Source organism: Nicotiana tabacum, chromosome 19, assembly GCF_000715075.1.
Source record: "Nicotiana tabacum cultivar K326 chromosome 19, ASM71507v2, whole genome shotgun sequence".
Lineage (NCBI taxonomy): Eukaryota > Viridiplantae > Streptophyta > Magnoliopsida > Solanales > Solanaceae > Nicotiana > Nicotiana tabacum.
Genome location: NC_134098.1, coordinates 141,676,832 through 141,700,964, shown reverse-complemented (window position 1 = coordinate 141,700,964; position 24,133 = coordinate 141,676,832). Strand labels below are relative to the sequence as shown.

The 24,133-nt window shown below is 38.7% G+C and overlaps 1 protein-coding gene across 1 annotated transcript; it reads left to right on the top strand.

The window, feature by feature from the left end:
- The first annotated feature begins 670 nt into the window (after nt 1-670).
- Nucleotides 671-3,018, top strand: LOC142173755 (uncharacterized). The gene is made up of 2 exons (XM_075239403.1): nt 671-896; nt 2,918-3,018. The coding sequence occupies exons 1-2, from the start codon at nt 671-673 to the stop codon at nt 3,016-3,018; spliced, it is 327 nt and encodes a 108-aa protein (XP_075095504.1).
- Nucleotides 3,019-24,133: the final 21,115 nt, after the last annotated feature.

The window sequence follows — 24,133 nt, the reverse complement described above, 5'->3', positions numbered from 1 at the left end:
CTTAACTTCTCAATCACCAAAGTTCAAGAACATTGAAATGGCTTCAAAGAAAATCAACTCCAGTTCAACTTCCACCAAGGCTGCTAATTCCAGGTTCTATGCTGATATGGAAAGCATCCTCGATGTTACTTTTGGAAGCTTTGGACCAGTAATGAGGAGCAAAGCAAGCTCGTTAGGACAACAAGCACCCTATATGCCGTCCGTATCAACCCCTATTTTGGATCTTCATCCTCAAAAGGAGCAAGATCTTTCACAAGTGCACCTGAAGGAGGAAGCGATCTTGCTAAAAAGATCAAGAAAATTCTCTTTACTACTTGAGCAGGATGATGACACCAAACGAGCTGAATTATTCGCCAATTGAAAAGTTGTGTTTGGCGCTAGTCTTCTCAATTCAAAAGTTGAAGCACTACTTTCAAGCTCATGTTGTTCGTCTTGTTTCTAGAGCAAATCACATCAAGTTCGTGATGTCAAAACATGTCCTTAGTGATCGACTAGCAAGGTGGTACCTCCAGTTTCAACAATTTGAAATTGTATACATCCCTCGAAAGCTATAAAAGGACAAGCGTTAGCGGATGTTTTGCCAGATCACCCTTTACCCGATGATTGGGAGCTAACTGACGAACTACCTAATGAGGACGCAATGGTCATTGAAGTTTAGCCTCCATGGAATATGTACTTTGATGGTGTTGCTCATTGCGGAGAAGCTGGTGCTGGTGTAGTATTTGTCACTTCTCAAGGTGAAGTTCTTCCCTACTCTTTTACGTTGACGAAACTCTACTCTAACAATGTTGCTAAGTATCAAGCACTAATAATTGGGCTTGAAATGGCTGTCGAAATGAAGCGGTTGCAACTGCAAGTTTTTGGTAACTCTCAGTTAGAGGTCAATCAGCTTCTAGGTAGTTACGAGGTCAAGAAGCCTGAACTACGCCCATATCATGATTATGCGAAAAACTTAATGGGGTGGCTCGGTGATGTGACTATTCAGCATGTGCCAAGGAAAGAAAATAAGAAGGTTGATGCTTTAGCTGCCTTAGCTTCATTATTAACCCTGCCTGATCAAGCGCAAGTTACTGTCTGCCAAAAGTGGGTAGTACCACCGCCAAATGAGGAAGAAGGTGAAGAAAATGAACTCAAGCATCTTGTCACTGTTTCTGAAGTTGAGAAAGAAGAATGGCGACAACCCATTATCGACTACTTACGCTATGGGATACTTCCAGAAAATCAGAGGAGAAGGACTGAAATCCGTCGTCATGCGCCTCGCTTCTTTTACTACAAAGATACTCTATACAGAAGGTCATTCGAGGGAGTACTCTTGCGATGCTTAGGGGAATAAGAAGCACTCCAAGCTTTGCAAGAGGCACATTCTGGGGTATGTGGGTCACACCAGTCTGGTCCAAAGCTCCACTTCCATAAAAATGGGATGGGATATTATTGGCCAACGATGGTAAAAGATTGCTTGGACTATGTTCGAACATGCAAGGCTTGTCAATTCCATGCGAATTTTATTCATCAACCTCCTGAAATGTTGCACCCGACTATGGCATCCTGGCCATTTGTCTCTTGGGGATTGGATGTTATTGGACCACTACCAAAGTCCTCTGGTGGGCGCACCTATACATCTTGGATACAATTGACTACTTCTCAAAATGGGCTGAAGTCGTTGCTCTTAAGGAGGTAAAGAAGAAAAATGTTTCAAGTTTCATTCGAGTAAACATAATCAATCGCTTTGGCATTCCTCTTTACATAATAACGGATAATAGAAAGCCATTCGATAATAGGTTGATGAACAAGATTTGTGATCTCTTTGGCTTCAAGCAACTTAACTCTTCGATGTGCAATGATGCCGCCAATGGTCTGGTTGAGGCATTCAACAAAACTCTATGTAACTTGTTTAAGAAAGTCGTCTCCAAATCCAAACGTGATTGGAATGACCGTATAGAAGAAGCTCTTTGGGAATATAGGACAACTCACCACACGCCAACACAAGCAACCCTATATGCACTCGTTTATGGAGTTGAAGCTGTCTTGCCACTCGAGCGTCAAATACCTTCATTACGATTAGCTATTCAACAAGGCATCACTGATGAAGAAAATACTAAACTTCGATTAGCAGAGTTGGAGGCTCTTGATGAGAAAAGGTTGGAATCTCAACAGAATCTTGAATGTTATCAAGCTCGATTGTCTCGCGCCTTCAATAAAATAGTTCGCCCAAGATCCTTTTAAGTAGGAGATAAAGTCCTTGCCATAAGAAGACCCATTATTACTTCCCATAAACCTTTAGGGAAGTTCACTTCAAAATGGGATGGGCCATATGTCGTGCAAGAAGATTATTCAAGTGGGGCTTACAAGCTGGTTGATGCAGACGGCATGAGAATCGGCCATATCAATGGCAAGTTTTTGAAGAAATATTATCCTTGAAATTGTAACGCTCCTTGATGCATGAGCCTAAACTGCACGTTCCTACACTCCTGGCCCGCATGAGTCTAAACTGTGTACGCCCCACCAAAAAAAAGAGTCTGCTAGGTTGAAAACCTTGAAAGAGGCGGCCTAGGCAAAAGTTAGGACAATAAAAAAAGATCTGCTAGGTTGAAAACCTCGAAAGAGGCGGCCTAGTCAAAATTTAGGACATAAAAATAAAATCCACCCATTCTGAACTACGGTATGACTTGATCATCTTCACAGACGTACGTAGGTAGCTTAGAGTTTCATTCTGAGTTCAGTCGTATAAGTTCAAAAGATACATAATCCCCTAATCGTTGTCCAAATGAAGTACGATGTAATGTAATCCATTCAATCAGAACTTGAAAATCAAGTTGAGATACCATTCTTCTGTTAAACTTTGGATCCCATTTGATTTAAAGGGAGCAAGCCTTTGTGGTAAATTGGTATCTTCAATGGAATGATTTTAGTCTTTTAGGAGGCTACAAAGTATTTGCATTGAAGTCTGGGGATTTGCTATGTTTTCATGTTCATATGACCTTCAAGTTTGTTGGTCTTCATATCCGCTCTCTGCCCTAAGAAAAAAGGGAAGAGGAGAGGCATCAAAAGGGAACACAAGTATAAGAAGGAAGGTTACTTGGCACAACGTTTCAAATTCAGTGAGACTTGAACCCAAGATATTTGGTGAGAATGTATATCTTGAATTTCTATTGATATCAAGAAAAACGTCTTGTGATTCTGAGGCTTCCATACGAAAACATAAAGGTTTTGGCTAAGTCGCGCCAATTCGAAACTATCGGTATATCAAATTCTGATGTTGATTTCGAAATATTATCTGAAACTATCACTAAGGTATTAAATCCTACATTTTGGATATGTTTTATATTTTAAAGTCTTGTTTTCAAAAAATCAAACGGTTCGTGATTTCAACATTTCTACATCAAGATATAAGAGTTTTGGTGAAGTCGCGCAAGTTTGAAATTGTCAGCATGTCGGAATTTTAAGTTAACTTCGAAATATTATCTGAAACTATCCTTAAAGTATTAAATCCCACGTTTTGGACATGTTTTATATTTTGAAGTAAAGTTTCCAAGAAATCAAACGGTTCATAATTTCAACATTTCTACGCCAAGATATGAATTGTTTGGTAACACTGCGCAAATCTGAAATTTTCAACATGGTGGAATCTAAAGTTAGTTTCAAAATATTACCTGCGGCGATTCAGAAGGTGTTTGATTTCGAATTTTGGATATGTCTTAGATTTTAAAGTTTATTTTCTAAAAAATCAAATGGCTCATATTTTTGACGTTCTCACATTGAGATATATATCTCCTACCACAAAAGGTACAAAGATGATGAACAATATTATCCTCAAAGAAAAGGGAGGATGTACCTCCAAATACAAAGAACTTCGAGACATGAACGCCAACGACGTTTAAAAGAAAGCCATGTTCAATCATGGGGACATCAATACATCATGATAAGCAAAGAACTATTGATATTAAACCGCAAAGACAAAAAGGGGACATTGATGAAAACGTGTGATATAAAGTAAAATGGATAGAGTTTTCATTTCTAAGAATAGCCACTAGTTAATCAAATGCAAAAAAAAAAGGAGGCAAATAAAATACTCTATATAGACTAATCTAATCATAAATTGTAATTCACCAAGTCTTTAAGGGTTGCCTCTAGGTGTTGTTTCTTCATCTCCACGTCGGCCAAGTCATCAGCAGTTGCCAAGGAAACATCAGAACATCTACGGTACTCCTCTTCAACACATGAGACTCTAGATTCAATCTCTTTAACCTCTTTCTTGGCAACACCTTGAAGAGCTCTTAACTGTTTCACCTTCTCCTTGGCCTCTTTGAAAGACTGACTGGCAGCAAACAATCTCTCGGCCTTCTCCCCTTTCTCAATCAAGACAAGATCAAGTTGTTCCTTGGCGTTTTAAAATGACTCTGATTTTTCAACATCCACAACCTTGTCAGAAAGAGTTGACCGTGCCTGGTCATATGAAGTGGCAAGCTCAAAGAAAGATGGCAATAGGCCTTTTAGAAGGGAAATATCCACACCCTTTCCGTCCATCTCCTCGAGAGTCACTTCAATCTCGAATTGAAGAGAAGAAGCATTGTCTGCGGTAAGGTCCTTGAGTTTGGCATGAATTTTAGCCCAGGCATTTAGAATGAAATCCTTGCAAAGAGTCAAGACAACCTTTCTTCCATCAAAGATAGACATGGTTGGTGTTGATCATTGGTGAAATTTAGGCCCCAATTTCGCTCCAAGACTAGGAATGGAAGTCGCCTCTTGGTCTGACTTAGGTATTGGAAGTGATTTCCTCGAGTCTGGCTCCGCCACAGATTTGCTACTACCTTGGGGCTTGCTTTGGTGGGACGCCATTGAAATGTGAACACCATTTGCATGCATAGAAAAGGATATACGGTTAGTTAAATTACTTGGATATTATAAAATAATTTGAATGTTCTAATCGTTACCTCTTTGGTGGTCGTCAAAGTCCTTGAAACACTACCGATGTTGTCAGTAATCTCGACTATACCCAAATTAGCATCTCCTTGTTTGTTTGAATATGGCTTCACCCGCTTGAAGTTTTGATCTCCATGACTACTATCACTCTCGTTTTGGGACGGACGTTTGTTGGAGGTAAGAACAATAGTACCTAATGGAAAGGAACCCTCATTGGCTTGATGAGCCTGAACATGTCCCTTAAAGTCACATGGTACAACCACTTTGGATTTTAAAGTAGGAGGTTGGCCCTCCCTGTTATGCTCTTGAGGCATGATCTCTAAAGGTGTAGCAGTAACTGGCCCAGCGGTATTCACCAAAGATTGCAAGTGGTTTTCAAGGAAGCGTCCATGCACTATTTCTCACCAAGACTTATAATCAGACGAGACATACTTCTTCATTTTGGGCATAATAGGGGGAAATGTGGCCTTTGACCAACTTTTACACAAAACACAAATTCATAAAAGTTTCAATCCTTTATCTAAAGAGCACTCATGAAAATCTTGATCTAAGCAACCGGGGATGTCTTGAGAAAAACCGAATTGACGACTGAAGCGATCAGTGCTATAAGGCTCCACGATGAAGGTCGATCCATTTTTCAAAGGAAGGTAATTCGAGAGAATACTCATAAAATAATTTGACTTGGACTCTTCCGCATTGCCATCATCACGATAATAATACGGTTGAGGATTGCTTGGCATTGTGGAAGTCCATACGACACTTTCTCCTCCATGAATATGTTTTATCGCGTCATCATTCCCAAAATATCTCGTTGTTCCCTCACATGAGTATAGGCCATTAGAGGAATAGACGGCCTATTTGTTATAGCAAAATGAGTCTTGAAGTAGCAGGCTAACCAACCATACACATAATGAATTGGGAAGTAAACTCTAGAAGAATCGAGTGGTGAGCTATTTGAAATTGTGTTTAATCCCCTGTAAATGCTAGCTAAAACTGGAACGGCGAGGTTAATTCTTTGCCCACACGCCAGAAGTCCTGCAATCTTTAAAGTCTCGGATCGAATAAAGTCGCCTTATTTTGTAAGGAGCACAAAGAAACATAACCAGCATGATAAAAAGGCAGCCAAGTATACTTCATCTTTCTTGTCACTTCCAACGCCAAGTTTAACAAATAGTGCATCTTCAACTTCCGACCAATTGACCATTTTACCTATGGCTCCAGTAGGGTTGTAAGTTGATTTGGGACGAGCTGACTTCTTTTCTTTTCTCGCTGGAGGTTATTCATACTTTAAAACATTTTTGCTCCAAAACTCGATCCATCTTCTTATAGGGACGTTATGATTTTTAGCGTTTCCCTCTCGGAGTTGGTGATATGCATCAAACAATTACTGACAGGCTTGTGGAAGGAACATTTTATCCTTGTCGTAACCACCTGTAAGTTCTCGAGTATTTGGAATAACTTCCTCATAAGGAGACCCCATTAAAGATAGATCCCCAATAGTGCACAAATCCCACAGGAATGTGGATTACTCTCCAACTGAGGTAAGCAACGTGTTTGTAAGAGGACACCAAGTCTCACAAAAGACTTGCATGATACTTGTAGAATGATCATAAGTAAACAATGAGGCATATACAACATCGTAAATATTGGTGGCCCTTAATGCTCGATGGTTCCTACTAAAGAACATCTTCGGTCCACTCCCAATAGCCGGGGATATAATGAAATTCTCCACCGAAAGTTAAGGAATCACTCCAGCATACTTCTCCTTTGAGGATTCGTCGTCCTAAGTATGGGAGGGAACTTGCCACATTTTTAACTTTGTGATTATGGGAACGAAGAGTCCATGTCTTGAATTTACGTTTGGTGTTTTCAAAGGTCCAATCTACCAAAGAAAATGGATTTTGCAAGGATGGCCACGAAGCTGCATATAAGCCGGTTAATGGTGTATCAACTAGTAATCTGGTCTCCGTTTTACTATCCTTGTGCTCTGAAATTACTAGATACTTGGGCGTGAAGGAAGAGAATGTTGAGTCTCTGAAGTAAACTATGTTCAAGTTGCATAAAAAAAATTATTAGTACCTAAGTCAAAAGGGAAGAGTAACAATCACTGTCATGAAAGATAGCATGGATAAGTTAAAAAAAACAATCACCTCAGACGTAAAAACAAAAAGGATGTCTATGTCAGACTTTTTTTAAAGATTTCCGTTGAGAACTATTAAAGGTTTCCTTCTCGAACTTATAAAGGCATTCGAATTTTTAGAGGTTTTCGTTGCGAACATTTAAAGGTGTTCGTTTCAAAGTTTTAAAGGCATTCGGATTTTTAAGGTTTTCGTTTCGAACTTTTAAATGTGCTTGTAAAGGTGCACATGACGAACTTTAAAGAGTCCCCACTGCCGACTTTTAAAGATTTCTACCATAAATTTTTAAGAGTCTTCATTGTGTGCTTTTAAAGGTTTTCACCGCGAACTTTTAAAGGTCTTCACCGTGAACTTTTAGAGATCTTGACCACGAGCTTTTAATGATTATTATGCGAACTTTTAAGGGTCTTCACCACGAATTTTTAAAGGTCTCCATCGCGAACTTTTAAAGGTGTTCGCCGCGAACTTTTAAAGGTCTTGACTACGAGCTTTTAAGGATCTTCGCGTGAACTTTTATGAGTCTTCCCCGTAAATTTTAAAAGTATTCATCGCGCAAACTTTTATGAGTCTTCCCCACAAATTTTAAAAGTATTCATCGCGAACTTTTAAAGGTCTTCGTCTCGAACTTTGAAAGTACTTCATGGTTCGACGAAGTTACTACTTCTGAGAAAAAAAAAAGAGACAACAGAATACAAAAAAAAGAAAGCACAAGAGAAGAAGAAGAGAAGAAGAAGAAATTACTTTCGCGTTAATGTTTTCAAGCCATCAAAAGTAGACGCAAAGTGACTTGCAAATGCTAGAATTGACGTTAAGAGAATGACGAGTATTGGTATTTATAGATCTCAGAAGACGCTATTAAAAAATAAAGCATCGATGTGGGATAGCTGTTTTAATTAGACTCCTCGAGGGATTCAAATTGAAATTGGACCTACGCATAGTGTCCAATAGCGTTGCCTTCTGTTCTCCTTTTCCAATTTTCAATCAAAGAAAGAATTGCCATTAGCGTTTGCCATATGTTCTCCTTTTCTAATCAAAGAAAGGAATTAGGAATTGCCAAATCCATATGGATTCGGTCAGCTTGTACCGATGGTCCACAAAATTGAGGAAAATGGCATCTACATTATAATAATGATAATAATTATCATCTCTCTTGGTAATTACAATGATTGAAGTCACTTTAATATTTAAGTGTGGACCAAACCACCAACATGCTATCAACGGACACGTAACCAATTATACATTGATCCATTATCTGTTTTGGCAAATAGGATTTACATATACTATTATCAAGTTTATACTTCTAAGTCTAGTCTTCAAAAATTTAAAGACCTTGACAAGTCTTGAAGTAGGGGCATTCGTAGACATATAAATTTTATTAAAATTAAATTCATAAAATGATTTGGACTATATTTTAAATTCAAGATAAATTGGTCCAAATATATATTATGGGCTAATATAATTGAATTAATTATATAAGTCCAATATATATAGATTAAATAAATAAGTCTTAATCAATTAGGCTAGCCCATTTAATTTGGCTAATGTGATGAGCCCACTTCATTAAGCCCAATATGTCATCTTCCTAGAGGCCCAGTTTGGTGTCACTGTCAAATGATGTGGCACGTCAAGTCAAACGAAAGAGCCAATAGGAGCGTGCCACTTGTCAAAATGACAAGGCATGCCAAGCCAAATTGAATGGCCAATGAAATCACGCCACGTGTGCAAGTGACATGTTCTGGCCAATCAAATACGGCCTTGTCACACTTCAATTTGATTGAACGGAAAGAGTTTGTTCTTATCATACCTCTTCCCTCCCATAACTATAAATATGGGTCTTCATAACCCAGAAAAGAGACCAGAAGTTATAACAAGAAGCAAGAGGGAGCTCGTGGATCAAACGTTGCGGATTTCTCTAGAAGCTACAAGCATTCAAGTGTTCTAAGGATTAAAAGATCAAGACAAAGATTCAAGAACAAGCTGCAAGCCCTTGGATTAAGAATACATCAAGATCAAGATCAAGCTTCAAGCACTTGGATTAAAATAAAATAAAAGTCAAGATTAAGCTCGGAGGATCTTTTATTTACTATTGAAAAGAAGAATCAGAGGATTCATAGAGAATGTAACACTCAATTATTTGAAATAAAATACTACGATTGTTGCGATATTTTCGGTATTGATTTTATTTTCTCGACGTAATTTATTGTCTACAGTATGATTTATTCAATTTTGTATTTTTAGTTTCTTCTTTAGATATAATGTCTATTTGATCCAATTGTATATTTTATCTTTTCAGATCAAATTTATAAAATCATTAGCTAGAAAAAATAGTTTTAGCTAAAATAATAAAGTACCAATGGTGTATTATTTGTTATTTTTTAGATGCAAATAACTATCTATCTAAATTATGTATTTTTATTTTTGGGTCAAATTAATAAAAATATTGGCTAGAACTTTATTATTTTCTTGCTTAATTAAAAAGGTACAACCAACATAGGAGTTGTAATTATTTTCAGAAATATCACAATATTTTTGAAATGCTACCTACTATGTTTGTAACGACCCAACCGATCGTTTTGACTTTTAGAACCTCATTCCCCTAAATAAGACTCTTCGTATGTGTTTTTACTAATTTATGACTTGCGGGGATGGTTGGTTCGGGATTTGAAAGTGTTTGGGTTGAAATCGGAACACTCAGTTCCTTGGGTTGGCTTTAAAAGGGGCAAGTTTGACTTCGGTTAATATTTTTAGAAAATGACCCCGGAATCGTGATTTGACGATTCCAATAGTTCGTATGATGATTTTGGGCTTGAGCGAATATTCGAATCGGATTTTGGACAAATGTTCGAATCGGATTTTGGACAACTCGGGAGCGTTTCAGCGCTTAATAGTGAAAAATAAACTATTTAAAGGTTTAAGGTTCTTTAAATTTGGTTTGTAGTAGGTTTTGGAGTAATTGAAGCACGTTTGGAATTTCGAGACCGGAAATAGTTCCGTAATGTCATTTAAGACTTGCACGCAAAATTTGGCATCATTCCGAGTAGTTAAAATACGTTTCAGCGCATTGGGAGTAAATTGAAGAACTTGAAGTTCATAAGTTTGATTCAATTGGTTTTGGGGTGTGAGTTTTAGTTTTAATGTTGTTTTGGGAATTTTGAGAGTTTGTGCAAGTCCGTTTTATGATTTCAAACTTGTTGGTATGTTTGGGTGGAGCCCCGGGGCCCCGAGTGTTAATCGGACGAGGCTCGAACCAAGTTGGAAATTTGGAGCCAAAGCTAAAGCTCCCAGCTGCTGTAAGAATCGCACCTGCGCTTGGCCAGCTGCAAGTGCGAGCTCGTAGGTGCGAGCCACGAGCCGTAGGAGAGAAGAAGAGGAGGGGCCGTTGGGCACCGCAGATGCGTGCAAAAAACCACATCTTCGAAGGCGCATGTGCGAAGGGGTGAAACGCAAGTGCGGAGGAAGGCGCATGTGCGGCTTATAGACCGCAGAAGCGGTCTCGTAGAAGCGAGCCGCTGACCGCAGGTGTGAGCGAAGCGGGATAAAGGAAATCTGCATTTGCGAGGGAATTTCCGCAGATGCGGAGACGCAGAAGCGGCTTGAGAACCGCAAGTGCGAAAATGCTGCTGGGTAGAATGGTTTAAAGGGAACGAGGCTCAGTCATTTTTAGCCCATATTTGCTCCATTTTGCGCGATTTTGGAGCTTTTGACAGGGAATTTCAACTAGCAACTTGAAGGTAAGTTAATTCTGCAAACTTTGAGTTAAATACATAGATTACGGGTAGATTATAACCTATAATCTTGAAAATCAAGGGTTTAGTACAAAACCTAGGTTTTGATACAAAACCTAGGTTTTGATAAAAATGAGATTTTAATCACGAAAATGGCTATGGAATTGGATGGAAATTGTATATTTGAGTTCTTGAGATTATGGATAACGATTTCCTCCAAATATTTTCGGAATATGGGCACGTGGGCCCGGGGTGAAATTTTAGGAATATTAATATTTCGGGTTGGGTAATTAATTTAATAGCCTAATTTTGAATTATTGAGCATGTATTATTATTTTTCATAACATTTGGATAGTTTCGGAATTTTCGGCAATGAATTGAGACTTTAACGCGACGTTGTTATCGGAAAGTGGGCTTTGAGACAAGGTACTCTTGTCTAACCTTGTAAGAGGGAATTTACCCCATAGGTGATTTAAATTAATAATTTTTGCTAATTGTGGGGGACTACGTACGCACGAGGTGACGAGAGCCTGTGCGTAGCTACTAATATTGCTAAAGTCCGAGTAGTTTAGGACTCAAATCATGAATTATTTGTGATAATTATATCCCTGTTTAATTAAAGCAGCAGTATTATGCTGCAAATTGTTAGAGGAAATGGTAAAAGATTGAAATCTCACATACTTGAAATTTTGTTCAGAATATTTAACTGTTGTAAATATTTGTACATCCTCCTGCGTTAATCTCAAAAATGTATATATATATATATATATATATATATATATATATATATTCTCATTCCGGAGGTTCATAAGAAAATATTCTCCTTTCTTGCGGAGCGGGCCAAATGCCTCGGCAGTATAGATGCATCTATGGATCGTGCCGCACGTCCCTCGGCAATGTACACGACACTCTGGATCGGTTCGTACGACCACGGCGAAAATTGTGCCTAATAATAATAATTACACGATATCTTGATATTTTATTACAGCTTGTGAAGCTAACTGGTAAATTGGAAATTATTGGATTCTAAAGGGTTAATTATTTCTGCTGGTTAAAGAAATTTATTGTTATTTATATAAATCATGTTGATTTAAATATCTCTATTTTAATATTATTGACCCTTAGTGAGTGTCAAAGTCGACCTCTCGTCACTACTTATTTGAGGTTAGGCTTGATACTTACTAGGTACACGTTGTTTACGTACTCATGCTACACTTGCTGCACATTTTGTTTGTGCAGGTACGTATATGTCTAGCGGCCTTGTGGGCGCAAAGGTGTGGTTAAATGTGGGGACTTAGGTGAGTTGTATTCTATATTACAATACGCAGCAATCAGAGTCTCCTTCAGAGTTATTTATATTTTTCCTGTCTAATTTGTATTTCGAATAAATGTTGTATTTTATTTTACTCCCTAGTAAATACTCATGCACTTGTGACACCGGGTTTTGGGAGTGGTTGTGGGTTGTTTAGTAATTTAGTTGCTAAAGTATTTATTACTTACTCTATGAGTTCTATCTTTACTATTTAATTGAAGAAATTTTGATTTCAAAAATACTAAAATGGGTAATTAAGTTAATTAACTATGACTGGCTTGCCTAGCAGCAGTGTTAGGCGCCATCACGACCTTTAATGAATTTTGGGTCGTGACAATAAATATCTTTCAAATATAATTCTTTCAAATAAAAGTCACTATGTGACCTCTTATTAGAGTCTTGTGGATCGGTACAGAGACGTCTGTACTTATCTTCAAGGGGCTATGGGGCTATTATGAGCACTTCCTTTTCTTGATCCCTCATCGTGCGATTTGATTCCTTTGAGGCTTATGTCTTTGTTTCTTTCCTATTCAATATTATTCGACGTGAAACGCTTGTTATCAACTAGGAATCGGGGAATTTTAATTGTACTATAGATGTGGTGCAGGATGTTTTTCCCTGCGTATTTGATTGGGCTATTATCGTCGTCTTGCGGAAGGTCGCTCTATCGTTTCAGCTCAGTATTAGTATTACTTAAGGTTTTGAGATTGGGCATTGATTGTTATGACGATTTGTGCGTTGCTATCGCACAATGTTGTGTAATGGTATGATGCTTGTCTATGCGTCGAGGCAGTGAATGACTTGAAAGGAGGTTTTACTTGGTGCATGATTCAAAGATTTATTATTTTATTTCCGGTGGAGAAAAGGCAATCAGACTACGAATGCTCAGGTTTAGGTCGATGGGGTAACGAGACGTGGTATTTTCGAGCGTGGTGTAAATTTTCATCTGTGATGTGATGACATCGTCCTTGATGGAATGTGTTAAGTTCGCCGGCGTTATGGTCTTCTTCAATTCGCCTTTGGGGCAGAATATTGTGAATGATGCCGGGGAAGCGGCTGTTAGGGGTCGCAGTGTGCTGTCTAACCTTGTAAGAGAAAATTTACCCCATAGGTGATTTAAATTAACAATTGTTGCTAATTGTGGGGGGGGGGGTCTGTATGCACGAGGCGACGAGAATCCATACGTAGCTACTAATATTGCTAAAGTCCGGGTAGTTTAGGACTCAAATCATAAATTACTTGTGATAATTATATCCCTATTTAATTAAAGCAATAGAATTAAGACTTAGGAGCGTGTCTAGAAAAGCTTTTTGAAGTCAGTAGTGGAATTTGGCTTCAAATGGAGAAAAATAAAATTTTGGTAAGTTTGACTGGGGAGTTGACTTTTTGATATCGGGGTCAAAATCCAGTTCTGAAAATTTTCATATCTCCGTTATGTCATTTATGACTTATGTACAAAATTTGAGGTCAATCGGACTTGATTTGATAGGTTTCGGCATTGAATTTAGAAGTTGGAAATTTTTAAGTTCCTTAAGCTTGAATTCGGGTATGATTCATGGTTTTAGAGTTGTTTTATATGATTTGAGGTTTCAACTAAGTTTGTATGATGTTTTAGGACTTGTTGGTGTATTTGGTTGAGGTTCTAAGGGCCTCTGGTGAGTTTCGGATGGTTAATAAATCAATTTTGGACTTTGCATTCCAGCTGAAGAATGCTGGTTTTCAGTCACTGATTTCCTTCTACGCGATCGCATGAGAATGTCCGCGATCGCGTAGGCTAAGTTGGAGCAGTGAAATTTTATGCTATGCGATCGCATGAAGGCATCCGCGATCGCGTAGGTTTGGCCAGGCTGTGCTACGTGAACGTGTGGAAAATGCCATGTTCGCGAAGAGGAATGAGGCAGAAGGCTGGGCCACGTGTTTACACTATGCGATCGCGTGTGGCTGTCCTCGATCACGTAGCGCTGAGGATCCTGTGCTTCGCGATCGCGTAGGGTCTTTTCTGGGCAGCTTGCAATTGCACTTCGCGATCGCGGGACCTTGTCTGCGATCGCATATAAGAAATGACTGGGCAGAATGTTTAAGTTCTGATATTTACTGATTTGGAGCTCGGGGAGAGGCGATTTTCGGGAGTTTTTCTAGGAAAACATCAGGGTAAGTATTCTTAACTCAATTTTGGTTAAAGTACCCGAATTTATGATAGTTTTTAACATTTAATTGGTGGATTAAGTTAGAAAAATTATGAAAATCCTTAAGTCTAGATGGAAGATTTGAGGGTCGATTTGATGTCGGAATTTAGTGATTTTGGTATGGTTGGACTCGTGGTTGAATGAGCGTTTTTTGGGTTAAATTTCGGATTTTGTTAGAAAATTTATATTTTCATATGGAATTTATTCCTATAATTAGTATTGATTGAATCGAATTAATTATGACTAGATTCGAGCCGATCGGAGTCAGAAAATCGAGGAAAAGGCATACTATTTGACTGATTGAGCGTGGTTTGAGGTGAGTGACTTGTCTAACTTTTTGTAGGAAAAATTCCCCTTAGGATTGGTATTGACATGAAAATGTTGATGTGTTGAAAGTCGTATAAACGAGGTGACGAGTCTGTACACGGACTAAATGTGGAAGATTGTATCTTTAAATTTTGTAGAGCACTATTGCATATTAATTAAATTATTTTATTCTGTTATATTTACCATCATTAATATATTTTCGTATTTAAAATTTGCCTGACCTGTTCCTGCTAAGTGTTTTACCTATTTAGTTGAAACTCTGTTTCTTTTATTCTGTGCATTATTTGAAGGATGGATTTCTTAATTTAAATATTATTAAAAATGAAGTATTATACATTTAAAAATTTTATATTTAGACAAGGTGTTAAATTTGTGAAAATATTATTTTTTCTGAATATTTTGTGAGATTTTCCTACTCAATGTGATTGAGCCGTGAGATCCTTATTATGGAAAATATTGTTGTTGATTTATTCTGGCATGAGCCATGAGCTCTTTATTGTGGAAAATATTAGTATTGTTGATTTATTTTGGCATGAGCCGTGAGCTCTTTATTGTGGAAAATATTATTGTTGTTGATTTATTTTCGCAAGTTCAAATATTTGGACACTTGAGGTGCAAATTGTGATATATTGTGATATTTATACGCATGCGGTGGTATAAGGTCTGGGTGTTGAAACGCATGCGGTAAGATAAGGGTGGCTTGATATGCGTGGCTAGTAGGGGAACTACTGCTATTTCGGGAAAAATATTTTCTTTAAAAAACTTTAATATGAAGGTTCCCGTGGTGATATAAGAAAATGAGATATTGTAAATTTATTTATGATTTGGGACTACGAGGCGGTACCTCGGGAGTGCCCTTATTGATATTTCTTTATGGCTACATTTGCCTTTGATTATTATTTGACCTTATTCTGTGAAGTTAGGTTACATACTACCTACTTGATTCATTTTCATTTTTATTTTATTGTTATTATATTGTTAAACATTTTACTATGTCTTTTATTATTTCCAGCAGGACCTGACCTGACCTCGTCACTACTCTATCGAGGTTAGGCTTGGCAGCTACTGGGTACCGTTGTGGTGTACTCATAGTACGCTTCTGCACATTATTTTGTATTGATCTAGGTACTTCCTACCAGCCCAGATATCAGTGAGTTACCTGTGTACGGAGACTTCGAGGTATATCTGCCAGCGTCCGCAAACTCCGGAGTCCTCTTCTATCCTTATTATGCTGCTTTTTTATTTTCTTTAGACTCTGATATATAGAGAATTTGAGGAAAAATTCTTAGAAGCGTGTGACTTATTCCTACCAGGTTTTAGGAGTTGTAATAATGCGAATTTGCAGATTTATTTATTTCAAACTTCTATTGTTATTCCGCATTGAGAGGATTACCTAGTCTTGGAGACTAGGTGCCATCATGACATCCTACGAAGGGAATTTGTGGTCGTGACAAGTTGGTATCAGAGCTCTAGGTTCATTGGTGTTATGAGTCACAAGCAGGTTTAGTAGAGTCTCGCAGATCGGTACAGAGACGTATGTACTTATCTTCGGAAGGCTATGGAACTGTTAGGAAAATTATTCCCTTCTTTGATTCCTTATCGTGCGTATTTGTTGACTTCAAAATTTTAAACCATTGTCTTTCTATTCTCTCACAGATGGTGAGGACACGCACAATTATATCCGATGATCAGACACTCGTGCTCCCTGTTGGAATCGCAAGAGGCCGAGGCCGGGGCAGAGGCCAAGGAAGGCCACGTGGTGTAGCCAGAGCACCTGCATGAGCTGCTGCAGAGGAGCCACCAGTAGCTCCAGTTTGAAAGCAGGCACCCGAGACGCCTGTTACTACGCCTGCACTTGAGGAGACTCTTGCCTAGGATTTGAGCATGTTGGGCACTCTAGCTCAGGCAGGGTTGATTCTACTTGCTTCAGCCATATCTCAGGCCGGGGGAGGAGCACTAACTCCCGCCGCTCGTACCCCAGAGCTACGGGCCCAGGTTGACCACGCCCCGAAGGTTATACAAGTGTAGCCAGTTGTCCCAGTTCGGCCCGAGGTTAGGGCAGCAGTTTCAAAGAGGGAGCAGCTCAGGCTCGAGAGGTACAAGAAGTAACACCCACCCACATTCAGAGGTTTAGCTTCAGAGGATGCTCAGGGTTTTCTTGAGGAATGTCACTGTATCCTCTGTACTATGGGTATTGTGGATTCCAGTGGGGTTTCTTTCACGATATTCCAGCTTAGAGAAGCGTCCTACCAGTGGTGGCATGCATACGAGTTGGACAGTCCGCCTGAGGCAACTTTACTCACTTGGAATCAATTTTCATATATGTTCTTGAGGGAGTATGTTCCTCAGAGTCTTAGAAATGCATGGCGCACAAAGTTTGAGCAGCTGCGCCAGGGTTCTATGACCGTGTCAAAATATGCTGTCTGATTTAGTGATTTGGCTAGATATGCAGCAGCCTTAGTTGCTACTGTTCGAGAGCGGGTTCATTGATTTATTGAGGGGCTCCACCTTTGTATTAGATTCAGTATGGCCCGAGAACCGAAGATGGACATCACATACCAACAGGTAGTGTCAATTGCTAGGAGATTGGAGGGTATGCGAAATCAGGAGAGAGAAGAAAGGGAAGCTAAGAGACCTCGGGATTCTGGAACATATAACAGTTCTCGTGCCCCAGCTACAGCCTGTCATGGTAGAGGCTATGTGAGTCGTCCTATTATTTCAGCACTTTCAGTGGTATTCCGGCTACTCCCAGACCTCAAGTTCCATATTATGCACCGCCAGTGTCTATTGTACCTCCTATACAGGGTGCTTTCAGTCAGCAGTCCAGTCGATCAGGCCCGTGCCAGTCCCAGCAGCCACGTCCTCCTAGGGCTTATTTTAAGTATGGTGACACTCATCATATTATGGGGGATTGCCCCAGACTTAGGAGGGGTGCACCTCCACAAATTTCTCAGGCCCCACCTATTCCACAGGGCCCTCAGGCTTCTCAAGCCATGATCACTGCACAAGTTTCTACTCCACCCGCATAGCCATCTAAAGGTGGAGGTCGGACAGGTAGAGGTTGCCCTAGAGGGGGAGGCCAGGCCAGATATTATGCCCTTCCTACTAGGACGGAGGCAGTTGCATCAGATTCTATTATCATAGGTATTATTCCAGTCAGGCTCCACTTATTCTTATGTGTCATGTTATTTTGCCCTATATTTGGGCGTATCCCGTGACTCTTTAAGTTCTTTAGTTTATGTATCTACACCCGTTGGTGAATCTATTATTGTTGACCGCGTGTATCGATCGTGTTTGATTGTTATCTGACCAGAGCTGATTTATTATTGCTCAGTATGGTGGATTTCGATATTATTTTGGGCATGGAATAGTTGTTTCCCTATCAAGCTATCATTGATTGTCACGCCAAGACGGTGACATTGGCTATGCTAGGTCTACCGCAGCTAGAGTGGAGAGGTACCTTGGATCATGTTCGTAGCAGGGTTCTTTCATTTCTTAAGGATCAACGAATGGTTGATAAGGGGTGTGATACGTATTTGGCCTATGTGATAGATGTTAGTGTTGATACTCTTACCGTGGAGTTAATTCCTGTAGTAAGAGATTTTCCTGATGTAGTTCCAGCGGATCTTCCGGGTATGCCACCCGACAGGGATATTGACTTTGGCATTGATTTGTTACCGGGCACTCAACCCATTTTTATTTCACCATATCGTATGGTCCCAATAGAATTGAAGGAATTAAAGGTGCAGTTACATGAGCTGCTTGATAAGGGTTTTGTTCGGCCCAGTGTATCGCATTTGGGAGCTCCTGTCTTATTTGTGAAGAAGAAGGATGGTTCTATGCGGATGTATATTGATTACCGCCAGTTGAACAAGGTTACAGTGAAGAACATGTATCCATTGCCTCGTATTGATGACCTATTTGATCAGCTTCAGGGTGCCAGAGTGTTCTCTAAGATCGACTGCGTTCAGGCTATCGTCAATTGAAGATTCGGGAGCCAGATATCCCGAAGACTGCTTTTAGGACTCGGTATGGTCATTATGAGCTCCTTGTAATGTCATTTGGGCTGACCAACTCCCCAGCAGCATTTATGCATTTGATGTACAGTGTATTCCGGTCCTGTATTTACTCCTTCGTCATTGTGTTTATTGACGACATTATGGTGTACTCCCGGAGCCTAGAGGATCATGAACAACACCTGAGGACTGTGCTTCAGACTTTGAGAGAAAAGAAGTTGTATGCAAAATTTTCAAAGTGTGAATTCTGGCTTGATTCGGTAGGATTTTTGGGTCATATGGTAACGAACAAGGGGATCCAGGTAGATCCGAAGAAAATTGAAGCAGTACAGAGTTGGCCCAGACGTTATCAGCTACCGAGATCCGGAGTTTACTTGTCTTGGCGAGGTATTATCGCTGATTTGTAGAGGGTTTCTCTTCTATTGCTACACCTATGAACAGATTGACCCAGAAGGGTGATCCGTTTAGATGGACCGAGGATTGTGAGGAGAGCTTTCAAAAGCTCAAGACAACTTTGACTACAGCCCCATTATTGCTATTGCCTATAGGTTCAGGGTCTTATACTTATAAACCAGTTTGATGTCACGACTCAAAATCCCACCACATGCATCGTGATGGCACCTAGTCTCTTAGACTAGGTAAGCCGATTTCAATTACATTTTGAAGCAATTTTTTTAATTAAATAAGTAACCAAAACTAACAGCGGAATAAATATGAATATACAACTGCCCAACACTGGTAGTACTGAGTCACGAACTCTAACTGAATACATGGAATGATCACGAGGACCGAATATGCAATACTGTTTGATTATAAATTAACAGTACAATAAAATGAAAAGACCCCAAGGGACTGCGACGTCCAAGCAGCTCTACCTTGAATCCTTACGATCCCGCTTTAACTCTGCTCAAGTCCGATATCTCCAATACCTGGCTCTGCACAAAAATGTGCAGAAGTATAGTATGAGTACACCACGGTCGGATCCAGTAAGTATCAAGACTAACCTCAATGGAGTAAAGACGAGGTACAGTCAAGACACTCACTAGTTTAATAACCTGTGCAATATAATATACAAAATAATAGGAAACAAATAATATCAAGGCAACATAAAACAACCAATGATATGCACAGTAAGACAATGAAATCACCATTTAATATCTCTCAACAATTAATAAATACAATTACACCCAGTTAAATCAAGTTCTTCAATTAAATATCTTTCACATATAATTCTTACGAATAAAACTCTTTCTCAAATATAATTTCGTCGAATAAATATCTTTCAAATATAATTCTTTCATATAATTATTCTTGAATAAAAATCCTTTCAAATAAATATTTTGAATATAGTTCTTTCGATTGAAGAGTCACCATGTGACACCTCATTTCAAAATCATAAAAATACGGGTCTTGGCCCATTTTCATATTTTTCGTAAACACGGGTCTCAACCCATTTTTCATATTTTCACGACACCTCGTGCCCATAATTAAATCATCATATTTTTCCTGCACCTCGTGCCCTTATTTCATATCACAACGGCACGGACAATTCACGTGCCAAATATCATCATTATTTACTCACGGCACCTCGTGCCCACATTTCATTTTATAATCCACCTGGCAATAACCACAGGCTCTCAATTTCAACATAAATCAGATTGTTATTAATTTACCAACAACAAAACAAATTGCACAAGGTATAAAAATAAACACAAGAAAATCACAACATCACATGAAAATCATCAACACCACAACCCTACATCATCACATATCGTCCCTGACAATAGCCATCCTTATCGCTCCTATTGCCACCCTTATCGCTCCTATAGCCACCCTTATTGCTCCGTCCAGACAATATCAATAGCCACCCTTATCGCTCCTATTGCCACCCTTATTGCTCCTATAGCCACCCTTATCGCTCAGCCCAGACAATATTCCAACAAACACAACAACATTGATATGCCACCCTTATACCCACATAATATCAACGGTGAAATGCCACCCTTTATCTCTCCAAAATAATAACTCACAAAACACAACAATTTACACGGAAAATTATCACGGTAACATAACAAAATCAATTCATATCACAATTTTCCCAATGGCCACAACTAAATCCCAAAGCTACAACCAAGTCAATTAATTTCACAAAAAATAGCCAAAAGCTCTACACAATGTATACAACACCCAAAAACAATCAATAGAGATAGAAATTACTCAACATAAAACAAAGACTATATTAAATTCAAATTTTCAATAATTATATAAACACCTCTTCTTAAGCTCATTTAATTAATTATTTGCAGAGGCAAAATCCATAATGAAATTAAATTCCAATAATTATCAAACCAACAAATTAACGGAATTACATAAATAATCAAGTAACGATCACATAAAATTATCATATAACAACATATTCAAAAATAACAAAGATTTAGGCACAACAAATATATGATTAAATATATACCAACAATTACCCAATTTACCACACAATATGCTCAAGACTTTAACTCAATACAATTTACACATATAAGCCGAGTACGTACTCGTCACCTCGCGTACACGTCTTTTCACATTTTACAAATGGCACATAAGACTCGATACCTAAGGGGTAATTCCCCCACTCGAGGTTTAGCAAGACACTTACCTTTTGAAGTTATGCCGATATTCCAAAATCACCTTCTTGCTTGAATTGGCTTCCAGACCGCTCAAATCTATTCAAATCAGTTGTATAACTTCATTAAAATTCATCGGAAATAATTTCGGATAATAAAACGTCGACTTAAAACAATATTCCAAAAAGTCAACAAAAGTCAATGAGAGGCTTGCCCCTCGGAATCCGATAAAATTTTCATGAAATGCGAACACCCATTCCGATACGAGTTCAACCATACCAATTTTATCGAATTCCAATAAAAACTCGACCTCCAAATCTTAAATTTGTGGTTTATGAAGTTTCTACAATTGTTTCCAACTTTCCATCTGAAAGTACTAATTAAATGATGAAATCAGTGATATATTCATGTATATTAACCAAATCCGAGTTAGAATCACTTACCCCGATGAATTTCTTGAAAAACCCACGAAACAACGTCTCAAACTGAGCTCCCAAAGTCCAAAAATGAAATAATAACCTCAACCTCGGATATATAGTACATCCTCTGAACTTCCAATGTGCGGTCCGTACAAAAATGGCGTGGCTGCAATCCCCAGCTCCTGCGGTCACACAAAAATGGTGCGGCCGCACTTTACAGCCTTTTCTTCTACCAGGCTTCAGTAAATTGGCCATAACGTTTCTCTACATATGTTCTAATTATGATTTCTTTATCTTTCTGGAACCTAGATATGAAGGGCTACAACTTTCGTTTTTGAATCATCTCAAAATTCCTTGTAGATCAAAAGATATGAGCTTCTGAAGTCGGACCAGCAAATCTGAGAGTTCTTGAGCGCGGCTGCACACAAAATTGTGCGGTCTGTGAACTCTACTACGGACTGGAGCACGGTTCGCACCTGAATTGTGCGGTCCGCGAAATTCCCCTAAGGTCCGCACTTCCCTTTTTGCCTCAGCACTCCCGAAACTCATACGGAACCTCGTGGACACAAACCATATATGAATTTCAATCATAAAACACGCTACGGACCTGCTCGCGCACTCAAAACACTGAAAAGAGGTCGTCTTGACTCGATATTGACTATGGCCAAACTCCCAAATTTCTTAACTTTACTAATCTCTCAGCCAATGATCCAAAAATACACCCAAGCCCCTCGGAACCTCAACCAAATATACCAACACGTCCCAAAATACAATACGAACTTAGTTGACGCTTCAAATCTTGTCAAACAACATAAAAATTACGAATCACGCATCGAATCGAATATAAGTTTTTCAAATCTTCCAACTTATATATTTTGCGCCGAAACGTATCAAATCAATTTGGAATGACTTCAAATTTTGCACCTAAGTCATAATTTACGTAATGGAGCTATTCCCATTTCCGGAATCGAAATCCGACTTCGTTATCAAAAATTTATCCTTCGGTAGGATTTTCCAAAATCTTCTATTTTTTTCAACTTTCACCAAAATGCGTCGAATTATCCTACAGACTTCCAAATCCGAATCAGGACATATGTCAAAGTCCGAAATCACCATACGAAGCTATTGACATCATCAAAATTCTATTCCAAAGTCGTTTGCTCAAAAGTCATCTCTCCGGTCAACTCTTTCCATTTTAAGCTTCTAAAAAAGAATTGTTCTTTTAATTAAATTCCGAATCTTCTGAAAATCAAACTTGACCACACCCACGGGTCATAATACTTATTACGAAGTTGCTCTAGACCTTAAGTCACTGAATGGGGGGTTAATTCTTAAAATGACAAGTCGGGTCGTTACATTCTCCACCTCTTAAACAAATGTTCGTCCTCAAACGTGCTAAGAATTATTCTGAGGTTACCAAATTGATGATTTTACTTTTACATATATACTCACGGTTGATCCCCCATTACCTGCATTTGAGATAAGTCCGACCACATCATCTCATTTGAGATTATTTCTTTTATCCATATTTGTAAACTTTAAGATCAATTTCTTACACTCCAAACATTTTCAAAAGGCCTGATTTTTACAACAACGCACAGTATTAGTCTCAACTGGCTATAGCAACTTGTGCCTACTCACACATCAACCTTTTTGATAGTGTTGAAGTACTTCAAAAAATTTCTTGGGTATTTCATTCTTCCCCGCTTAGGATCATTCACCCTCAAACACATAACATAATTTGTCTCTTCTTTTGCACGCCCCAATCCCCCAAATTTTTACTAACTCCCAAATATTTTAGAATTTTCGACATAGTTTCCTCTGTAATTGGGCCAATCCACCTGCCAGAGTAACACCAAAACAACTCCTAACAATACATCCATAACCCAACAAAACACCACAAGGTATATATCAATAACATCAATCTCAGCATTACAAGCGCTGCATTATCATAATGATATCAGGACATGGAGCACATCATATGTATGCCCATCACCACATCTCTAGACTTAAAAGTTGTTCATAATTAATTCCAGCATCATCAATTTATCTCATATTAACCAACACCTCATTTTGAATTTTCACAATAGTGACAACAGAATGTGAGGCATGAAGACCTCATATCTATTCACCCGACTTAACGAGTCACATTTAACGCCACCTGAGCACTCATCTCATAGGTTAAAACTTAATAATTACAACACAATTATGCCACATAAATACATAAAAGAATTATCACTTAAGCCTATGAGGCATGACTCCCTATTAGTACTATAGTACAATTTAAACTTCACACAGGGAGAATTTTAAACTCATAAATATTTCACCACAAGGACCTCGTCCTTATATAACTTCCACCGCGGCTTGTAGCCCAGTTTAAATATTTCACATCATATAAAAATGCGTGGATCTCGTCCTCAACTCTAAATCACAGGTGTTTTGCACATTGTGCCAACTGAAATTTCAATTTCTTTT